General features: G+C 36.4%; 1 gene segment (V, D, J or C); it reads right to left on the minus strand.

The window, feature by feature from the left end:
• Positions 1 to 9887: 9887 nt before the first annotated feature.
• Positions 9888 to 10485, minus strand: LOC116900918. The segment is given in 2 exon segments: positions 9888 to 10255; positions 10437 to 10485. Coding segments are annotated over 2 exon segments (417 nt in total).
• Positions 10486 to 11852: the final 1367 nt, after the last annotated feature.

An 11852-nucleotide genomic window follows, 5' to 3' on the forward strand; every position in this document is an offset into this window, starting at 1 on the left:
AGGTTTAATATTGTGTTTATATTTTCACTTTTATTTGGATAATTTATAATGCAACCTTTGATTTTTTTGTCCTTGATACATTTTAATAATAAATCTGTGAATTTTCCCCTCCATATTTCCCAATTTTCAGTTCTTAGTACTCCACTGTTTTTTTTTTTTAATTCCATTTTCATTACAGAGGATAGAATAGGGCTTTGATTCCCAACTGGTCACAGTGCACATATTGGTACCTGAATTTGATCTCCAAAACTCATATTAAAAATAAGGACAATAAAACAGAATGATGGTTACAATCTCAGCACTGGAGAGGCACAGAAGAGTAGATTTCTGGGGATTCAAAAGCCACCCTAACCTACTCAGCATACTGTAGCCCACAGAGAGAATTTGCTTTGAAAAATTTGCCTGTTTCTTTTTTGTGTAGAGGAAGGATACTGATTTGTTTGCGTTAATTTTATACCCAGCCACTTTGCTAAAGGTGTTTATCAGGTTTGGTAGTTCTCTGGTGGAACTTTTGGGATCACTTAAATATACTCTCATATCATCTGCAAATAGTGATATTTTGACTTCTTCCTTTCCAATCTATTTCGGTACCTGGTATCTATCTATGATCTCCTTTTGTTGTCTGATTGCTCTGGCTAGAACTTCAAGAAATATATTGAATAAGTTGGGAGAGAGTGGAGAGCCTCTCCTAGTCCCTGGTTTTAGTGGGATTGCTTCAAGTTTCTCTCCATTTAGTTTCATGTTAGCTACTGGTTTGCTATATATGGCTTTTACTATGTTTAGTTATGGACCTTGAATTCCTATTTTTTCCTGGCTTATATCATGAAGGGGTGTTGAATTTTGTCAAATGCTTTCTCAGCATCTAATGAAATGATCACATGCTTTTTTTTTCTTTCAGTTTGTTTATATAATGGATTACGTTGATGGTTTTCCGTATATTAAACCATCCCTGCATGCCTGGGATGAAGCCTACTTGATCATGGTGAATGATCGTTTTGATGTGCTCTTGGATTCGGTTTGCTGAAATTTTATTGAGTGTTTTTGCATCGATATTTCTAAGGGAAATTGGTCTGAAGTTTTCTTTCTTTGTTGGGTCTTTGTGTGGTTTAGGTAAAAGAGTAATTGTGGCTTCATAGAAGGAATTCGGTAGTGCTCCATCTGTTTCAATTTTGTGGAATACTTTTGATAGTATTGGTATGAGGTGTTCTACCAAGGTCTGATAGAATTCTGCACTGAACCTGTCTGGACCTGGGCTCTTTTTGTTTGGAAGTCCTTTAATGACTGCTTCTATTTTGTTAGGAGTTATGGGGCTTTTAAATGATTTATCTGTGCTTGATTTAACTTCGGTACCTGGTATCTGTCTAGGAAATTGTCCATTTCCTGCAGATTTTCAAGTTTTGTTGAATATAGGCTTTTGTAGTAGGATCTGATGATTTTTTGAATTTCCTCAGATTCTGTAGTTATGTCTCTCTTTTCATTTCTGTTTTTGTTAATTTGGACACACGCTCTGTGTCCTCTTGTTTTTACATTTGAAATATTATCCCTTTCCTGGTTTCCCCTCCAGAATTCCACTATTTCATCCCCCCACCCCTGCTTCTATGAGGGTGCTCCTTCACCCATCCACCTAATATTGCCTCTTTGCCCTAGCATTCCCCTACACTGGGGAATTGAACCTTCACAGGACCAAGAGTCTCTCTTTCGATTGATGCCCCAAAGCAGCAAATAGTGAATGAAAGGCCATTCAGAGACTGCCCCACCTGTGGATCTACCCATATACAGACACCAAGCCCAGACAGTATTGCAAATGCAAAAACGTGCTTGTCTAGAGGTGCCTGATATAGCTGTCTCCTGATAGGCTCTGGCAGAGCCTGTCAAATACAGAGGTCTATGCTCGCAGCAAACTATTGGACTAAGTACGGGACCCCCAATGGAGGAGTAAGAGGAAGGACTTATGTAGCTGACGGGACTTCCAACCCCATAGGAAGAACAACAATATCAATGAAACAGATCTTCCAGAGCTTCCAGGGACTAAACAACCAACCAAAGAGTACACATGGAACAACCCTTGGTTCCAGTCGTTTGTGTAACAAAGACTAGATTTCTAAGACAGAAGAGAGAGAGAGAGAGAGAGAGAGAGAGAGAGAGAGAGAGAGAGAGAGAGAGAGAGAATATCAAACAATTCTGAAACACTACAACACTACCACTTCCATCTTTAAGACAATTTACTCCCTTTAATTTTATATACACTAATCTGTATTCCACTTCATGTAGTGGAACATTAAAAGTCATAGCAGTATAATTTAATATTATTTGATTATTTTAAGCATAGCAGTGAACCTAGAAGCCAGAAGAATCCTACATGAAGTGCTGCAGACAGCCAAGAGCATAAAACACACTGCTGAAATTTGTTATTAATTATTTTATTTATTTACATTTCAAATGTTGTCTCCATTCTGTCTACCCCCTCCTCAAACCCACTTACACAATCGCCTGTCCCCTTTGCCTCTAAAAGAGTCCTCCCCTACCATCACACTCACATCCTTATAGAAGGGGAGGGGGATGGGTTAGGGGGATGTTGGCCCAGAAACAGGGAAAGGGAATACCAATCAAAATGTAAATAAGAAATACTCAAGTTAATAAACATAAAAAAATAAATACCCAATTTAATGAAGATGGGAAAAAATTAAAAAAAAAAACGTTTTATGATGTGTGGCTAGCCCCAGCCCTCCACTGGGGGCCATTTCTACCTAGTAGAGGTGGTCTCTTCAGGCTTTTTCTCATCACTTTTTGAGTATTTTGGCTAATGCCATTCCTATTATGTTCTGGGAGCCTCTTGCATCTAAGTTAGATTGAATTATGCACAATTTGGTCTTCCTTCTTGTTAAGCTTCATATGTTCTGTGATTTTTATCATGAATATTCTTAGCTTTTGGGCTAATAACCACTTTTCACCACTGATGTATACCATGTATCTCCTTTTGAACATGTGTTATCTCTTTTAGGATATTTTCTAGTTCTATCCATTTGTCTACAAGATTTGTGATGTTCCTCAACTGGAGAAAGGATACAGAAAATGAGGTACTTTTACACAATATAATACTACTTGGCTATTAAAAACACTGCTGGAATGTTAAGGCACCACAGAGGATTACAGATTGGCAACATTCTTTTTCTCTGACACAGGTGATCTAGCTTTTGTAAGAAAACCAAGAGTTCTCTCTACTGCTCCTTTTCTCAGTAATATTTATCTGCCTTTTAAATACTGCATTTTGAAGCTAACTTTCTCCATGTAAATAATGTGTGCAGAATGTGCACAGTAGCATCTACTCTTCTGTGTGAGTCCCAACTAGTGATAAAACTCAGACTTCTCAAAGGAAACAACAGTGCCCTCTGTTAGGGCAGAAAAGACATTGGTGATATATATTGATGAAAATGAAGAGGGAAAAAGATAGAGCACAGAGAGGACTGCTTCACCTCTTCTACCACAAAAAAAATGTTTCTCCATTAGCTTTGCTAAACTTAGTGTGACATCTGAGAAACAGTTTCAGTGGGTAACTCACCATGAGGAACATAAGGAGCAGCTAAGCCACACACTTGTGCTTTCATGGAGGTTTATGTTATAACTTGTAACACTGTGGGAGGAAACTTATTATATTGTTGACAGTAACAAGTGACAATATCTTCAGGTTCCAGACTGTTGATAGTGAGCAAATAATCTGTCCCAGGCCCACTGCCACTGAACCTTGATAGGACTCCTGAGTGTAAATTCGAAGTATAGTAGATCAGGAGTTTAACAGTTCCATCTGGATTATTTTGATACCAGTTTAAATAATTGCTAATACCCTCACTTGCCCTGCAACTGATGGTGAGTCTGTCTCCCAGAGAGACAGACAGGGAGGATGGAGACTGGGTCATCTGGATGCCACATAGGGCACCTACGAGTAGAAAAATAATAAATACCCACATAGTTAAGTATGATAAGAGAGGAACCCTCCCAAATGCCAAACCCTCCCATATTCAACACAAATTGTGGTATAATAGTGAAAATCCCATTTTAGTGTATTTATCTTGAAACCAGAGCAAAAGAAACCCAAGTAACTGAAAAGGAACCCTCATGTTCATGCTGAGTCTTGACTGCAAGGACAATGACTCAGGATGTGAAGGTACGGTCCCCAATGAACAAGTCACCAAAGATATGAAGTGAGAGCATGCAAATCATTGGGAACCAGTTAGGATTACATATAACTGTAAGGCTCACTCATCTCTGAACTGAGTATAAGCACAGTGACCCTAGGTGCCTCAGGTCAGTCCACACATGTGCTTCCAGAGAATGCATTTCATTTTTCAGGTTTTTAATATTGTAGATGTAATGTTTAAGGTTTTTAAAAAAGTTCTATTGTACATGGGTTCTAATTTTAATAATATATTTCAGATATACATTGGGTATTGGGTATAATATATACGAATATACTGCACTTGGGGATATATATCAAAGAAGAGATTATTAAGTCATTAACTCACTAAAATAATTCAGATTGGTATAAAAATACTCTATGTTCTCCTTGTGAAGTGTTTTGAGTTCTGAAGTATCAGTTCTTTAATTTAAAATTATAATTAATCAGGACTCCTTTTAGTGAATTAAAAAATAAGATTTAGCAGACTTAGCTATGTTTAATATAGTACAAAACAATAAATACACAAGTTGTGAACCTAGAATACCACGATCCTATCAACCTGTGTCACTAGGAATTCTGCCTTCGTATGAATATGGTGATACTTTTATTCCCCTGGGCTAAATGAGCTCCACCTTTTGCTTAGTTTGGGATTCTCCAAACATTTTTGGCATTTACTATGGTTTATCAAAATTCCTCAGCGTGAAGGCTTGACTAGTGAATATATACTTGAAAACTATAATAGAAAGCATGGATACTGGATTCTTTGGATGTTATATTTGGGTTCCGAGATTGGATACACAAAAAAATCAAAACAAAATTAAGCATGTGAACAAAGCATCCCCAGTTTACCAGGCAACACTGATCACAGTGTCATGTTTATATTCCCATTGTCGTCCTTGTTTGCTGAGAGGAAGCCCTCATGATCATCTGCTGTCCTGCCTACAACAGACTCTTGCACACTACGGAACCATCCAATTAGTAAGTTCTTATTGCAGTGGATTTACGTTTGATACATGCCTATCAGTAGAAAATGGACAAATCTAGATAAAACATCAGGTTGCTTAATTCAGTAACTCACTACAGGCTTTTGTCCCAAAACTCTCAGGCCAGACAAGGACAACATATATTTGTCTGCAGAGAAACATTTCTTCTATAAATATTCTGCACTACTAAAGGCATTGTTGAGATCATTTTATAAATTTATAGGGGACATAACACTATTTGACATAATATTTAATTGTTAACAAGAGTAAATAATAGAGAATACCACATAGAGTGAAAATATAGGAAATATTTACTAACTATTCCTCATATTTAATTATAAAAATCTCTGTGACCTAATATGGTGTATTTCGGAGTTTGAGACCATTTATTTTCTTAAAATAAAAGAGCAACTTTGTAGCATTTTTTATAAATTCAGAAGTGTATTTTTATGCTTCTAGAACTGTGTTTCCAAACATTGAAACTGGACCACAAATAATACTACATACTCTCAAAATATATCTCTCACAGTTCCAGTATCTTTTGATACTGTTTTAATCATTCCTAGCAAGAGAATAAATGGTTATATCTTTACTATGTTGAGAACGCCTATATTTTGTTTTTAAGCCTTGTGCTACTATTTCCCACAATTTAGGAACATTAATGGTCATTGAGTGCTACCAAAACTAAAGCCTTTAACCACAAGAACTGATTATCATTACATGACTATGTCATATACTATGAATGTAGCATTATTATTTTTATTAAGTGATTAGCAACATATCCTGACAGTGGTGATATCTGCACTCCAAATCTAGTGACAAAGTCACTGTCTCATATCAAGTGAGAACAAATACTCTTACCAAAATTTTGAAACTTGTGTTATTTGATGAACTATTTGATCATGAAATATCTCATGTATTGCCTTTCAGATACTGTCCTCATTCATTATCACATGAATTTGAATCAGGCTGGTCTTTCAAACTATTGTATAGATTCCAGAGTTTGTGGTGGCCTTCCAATCTTCCAGGGGAGATTCCAATCTCTGTTTGTCAAAATACCAGCAGTTCAGTTCAGTAGTGTCAGAATGCCAACAGTACAGTTCAAAATGTCACCAAACACAAATCAGAAATGTAGGCACAACCCAGCCGAAATCAACAGGCTTCTGCCGAATCAAGTCCACAGGAGCAACCAGGAGATATGAAATGGCAAGTGTTCTCTGTCGTGCCTCTCTCAATGAAGGTAAAATCAGCACAGACACAAGACAAATGAAGAGTTTCACAGCTACCTATGAAGGCACTACTTTAGTGTTTATCGAGTTCTTATTCTCTCTCTAAACATCACATGTCCTCTCTTAGATCTGGCATCAGCAAAACATCATGGGAGTCTGCATCAACAACAACAACAAAAAATCATAGAAGTATTCATCACATGACACAACCAGAAATTTCCACTTCAGCCATCAATTCAATCATATTCGCTAATGAATATAATACCACCCCTCACATAAATAAATTGAAAATAGTACACACATTCTTGGAGCAGGATTAGGAGTGTATTGGGATGACTCAGCTTTCTCCCTTGTATTGCTGGTGATATATTCATGTCATATCTCTGATTTGTTGAGGTCTGTGCAGCTTACAACACAGCTCTGCCTGCTCATGTGACAGTCCATAGAAGATACAAGGGTCATTATTCAGGTAACTCTTAAGTGAAGAGGAATGTTTCCACAAGTTAGCTGGAACAATCGAGACCCAGTTTGTTATAAGAGACCAATATCTGATTGACTGTTTGTAGAATTTTAAATGTCTGCTATAAAAACATACTAACTTAATTTATAAAGGAATGGGGAAATTTAAATAAAGGCAAACTGATAGTAAATATTAGAAAGAAGTGATGTTGTAAGAAGTGTCAGAGCATAGTGTTTGAGGCAAGAAATCAAGGGCCCAGTTGTTATTTCAAGCTTCCTTTTAGGTGGCTCAAAATTTAAGGCATTGAGTTGGTATGGGGTGTTTTTTTCTGTGTTTCATTGTTTTAATTTAGAGTTTAAGCATGTAAGTATTTTTAGAGTGTAGGGCCCTTAGTACAATGCATATGATTTTAAATTAATTCATATCCCAGTGTTTATAAGTTGGTAAATTGAAGGTTTTCTTGCAAGTTCACTTAGAGAAGAGTCAGTCTTCTTGCATATACATAGACAACAGATAGGCCATCTCTTTTTTCTTGGTTTCAGAATGTATTCATAGGGTTGGGGATTTAGCTCAGTGGTAGAGCGCTTGCCTAGGAAGCGCAAGGCCCTGGGTTCGATCCCCAGCTCCGAAAAAAAAAAAAAAAAGAATGTATTCATAGATATGGTTAAATAAAGCTTCAGCACTATTAAGGGTTTTTGGGTAATAAATTATTTCAATTGTTTATTCAGCCTGATACAAGTGGAGGGTTTCAGGATAAAGGAAAGAATTAGAGAAAAACTGGACATGAGCCTTAAAGGGGAAGGTTGTGAGGAAGCGTTTGTGGCAGTTTCAATGTCATACATATCTTTTTTCTGACTATTCAGCAATGATGAACCTCTTGGTCTGTCCACAGACACAATGGAATGTATCCCTTTCATGAAATATAGGTTTTGTAGGAAGGGCATGATGTGACATCACTATGGTATATTACTACTCATCATGCACACTTTTTCAGGAGTAGTATAATATGTAATGCAAACAATAAGTATTTGACATACTTTTTTAATAATTACATATAAAGAACAGGCATAATTTCCTTATCTTTTGTTTCACAATTGCTATTCTCACATTTATTCTGGCATTGTATCATTTACTGGATGGCTTAGCTTTGGATCATGAGGATCAATGGGACCCAAGGCTCTAAGTAAAAGAAGCATTGAAGTATCAGACACACCCTTGAGGTACTCATCTCTCAGATTCTCAATGGCTTTAGGATCTAACCTAGTTCAATGCTTCATGTTACTAAGGATTTAAGTTGTTGAACCCCATGATGAGGACTATTCTAAGCCCATTTTCACACATTAGTAGCATGCTAACATGTACAGAAGTTTCGTCTTGTGTAACACAGTAGTACTCTAGCAATACAGGTTGAACATTGGCTTTTAGAACCTTTTGTTGTAAACAAAATTCTCTCATATATACTCACGCCTGAATATTTATGCTGGATTTAAATGTACTGGTCAAGCATGATTTCATTATTGCTGTAGCAGAACTACCTCTTAAATAATTAGAATTTGATTTAACCCTTTATCCCCAGAGCCTGGTCTTTTCTGGTGTCAACTGTCTAACATGCCCTTGTCAATGATCATCTACATGACACTTTTATGTATCATGAAATTGAAAGTTTAGGAAATCTCTAGTTTGTAAATACAAAATAATCAGCTTCCTCCTTTTGTTTACTAAAAACAAATATTGTTTTGCTGTAATCATGTATTTTCGTGTGTAAGGGCTTTGTATTAAACTGACTTACACAATGCTCATGTAAAAGGTTAGATCACAGTAATTTTATTATACTAATTGGCGAATTTTCTTAATTTTGATTATATGAGGCATCTAACAAAGTATTTTACTTAACAACTTAAACAGTTAAACTCTTCTCATCTGTAGTAAAGTGAATACTGATTCTAAACACAGTCATCTAAAAGGAAGTTAAAATCCTGAAGATAAACTCTCTGGTAGTTTAATATAGTTGCTAGGAATATTAAATTAAATTTCCCAATAAAATTAGGATGTGCTCCATCTAATAAATATATATCTCCAAATTTTGAAACATTCTGAAAAATATTTTCTCTGATAACATGAATTCTATGAAGAAACCAGCCAGGGGCAGGAATATTTGTCATTCCGCTGTGCGATCTATATTACCTGAGGACAGCAAGTCTATTAGTTACAATGTTGTCAGAATTACTTGAAAAATACATATGTTGTAAATAGCTTGCTGACATGCCCTTCCTGATTCACTTGTACAGACATACCCCAATTCCACACAAGACACTAGATAATGTCAATTCCACCATAGCCATGAAAAAAAAAAAAACCTGAAGAAACCTAGTAACATAGAAAAATTACACAATAATGTAATAGAAGCCAAACTGCCTTACTCAGACCTTGAGGTAAACAGACAAGTCTGAAAAGTCCCACATACCGCTGGGTAAAAAAGCCTCACTGGGAAAAAAACACTGGGATACTTGTAACCATTGCTGGTGTTGATTAAAATGTACAAAGACACAAACAGATAACAGCAATTTGTCCACCCTGACCTCATCAAAACTCATAGTAGGCAGGTTATATTCCAGATATATTTTCATTGGAAAGTTTTTCCTCATGATATCAACAAGGGAAAATGGTAAAGTTAACATAATTTAATAGATCTGCCTTAAAATTTTAGACATAAAAATCATTAAAACTAGGGGCTGGAGAGATGGCTCAAGAGTTAAGAACACTGACTGTTTGTTCTTCCAGAGGTCCGGAGTCCAATTCCCAGCAACCACATGGTGGCTCACAACCATCTGTAATGGAATCTGATGCCCTCTTCTGGTGTGTCTCAAGATAGCACGACAGTGTACTCACATACATAAAATAAGTAAATAAATCTTTAAAAAATAAAGAATCATTTAACCTACATAAAACAATTTATCTCTTAAAAGGAAATGAAACATGTATTAAAGAAAATTAGGAAGTTACTGTTACATGTTAATCAAAACTTTTGCCATAATTCATCTCTAGATAAGAAGCAGCTGGGCCCTAGGGAGGCAATGAAAGTTTTTGTTCCAGTCTCTAGCACTGTGTGGTGGTTTACTACTCCCCTGCTGACAGTAGTAAGTAGCAACATCTTCAGCCTCCAGTCTGCTGATTGTGAAAGAGTAAGAGGTCCCAGACCCACTGCCACTGAAGCGAGATGGGACTCCAGAGGCCAGATAGGATGAACTGTAAATCGCAAGTTTAGGGAAGGCTCCTGGCTTCTGCTGGTACCAGTGCAAGTAATTGGAACTTATACTTGAGCTGGCACTGCAGGTGATGGTGATCTTTTCCCCTTGAGATGCAACGATGGATGATGGAGACTGGTTGAGAACAATAGCCCCACTGGACACTATGATCAGGAGAAAAAAGAGATAAAAGAGAGAGAAGTTCATAGACATAGAGGTACAAAAATAACTTGATATGACCCAGTAATCAGAAGAAATAAAATCCACAGTAGGTTATCTTCATCTCAGACTTCTCCAGGGAAAGGTATCTTGGATTCTGAACTCATACCCTGTGCGGTATCTTACCTGAGACACTGATAAGTAGGATGCTGAAAATCTGCACCTGGAAATTCATTGTGTTTTCTAATCTTGATCTCCGGTTACACACTCATTATTATCATAAGTACATCTTTTTAAAACAACTTTGAGCCATCTGTGGTTTCTGAAGATGAAATATGCAAATAGCAAGGCTAGGCAAGTTCTGTGCTTATATACTCAGGTGGTCTTTCATTTAGTTCACGCCAAGTCAACCTAGGAGAGTGTCTACTTATTTTTAGATATTGTGCCAATAAGGAAAGAAATTTTCGTGTTTTTCTCTTCATCCATGTTTTGCATAGTTCTGACCAGAGTATTGGGCATGGCTATCTGCAAACCCTTGCTTAATTTGTTCTTCTCATCAAGGCAAATTCTACTAAGCAGTTTGAGTCATATTTCTTCCACAATAAAGTTATGCTCAGGATGACTTTATAAGGGACTTAGGAGCCATTTTGTGCTTACTGTTTTCCTAGAAGCTGCTCTGCTGAGACTACACCCACATATTCTCATCAAATCAGATGACTGTGCTCACAAAGGGCTGGGAAAATCAGCATTCAAAAGTTTAATCTGGAACTCAAGTGTGTTTAGAAATATTTCTGTAATTTTTCATCACTCATGTCATACACAGAAGAATAGAAAAAATAGACCTCCCAATGAAAAGGATGACTGGTATTGATGTTTTTTAGCAACCTTTATTTGTCCAGGACTCTACCTCAAGCTGGTTTTAAGAGAAATGAGGGCTTAGATGTTCAAAAAGACACAGTCTTCTAAATTGCTATCATTCTCAATATAAAGCAAGTTCAGCTACTGTTTAGTTTATGACATATTCTTTCCTTGGACTATCTGAGCATACTTTTCATATAAATTATGTTTTAATTAATGAAGAGTGATAATGACTAAGGCCGTAAATTAATTCATATGCTTTATTAAAAGTTTTACCACATCTTAAAACAAACTTATGAACTGAAGCTAAACTGCTCATGAGGAACCATCGAGACCTTGCTTGATTTCCTTTAAGAATAACTGCCTTGAGTTGCAGAGATGGCTATTCTTGCAGAGGTCCTGAGTTCAGTTCCCAGAATGTTGGTTCATGGCTATTTCTAATGAGATTTTGTAACCAGGCATTTGTGCAGGCAGAATACTACATAAAAATCTTTTAAAAAAAATAAAAAAAAAGAATAGCTGACACTTTTCTTTCTTCATAAAATCTGCCTCAGTTCATTTCTATTGTATATTAAAGACTGGGAAAAACACTTGTGAAAGACTTGAGAACACTTGTGAATAATCACAGACACTAAGAGATACTCATTCTGATTTTTTTATCTTTTAATGTAAAATCATCATGATTTCCTTACCTTTTCTTTATGAAGCATTATGAATAGATCCTGTTCTATTGTTTTGCATACT

This window comes from Rattus rattus, chromosome 5, assembly GCF_011064425.1.
Source record: "Rattus rattus isolate New Zealand chromosome 5, Rrattus_CSIRO_v1, whole genome shotgun sequence".
NCBI classification, from domain to species: domain Eukaryota; kingdom Metazoa; phylum Chordata; class Mammalia; order Rodentia; family Muridae; genus Rattus; species Rattus rattus.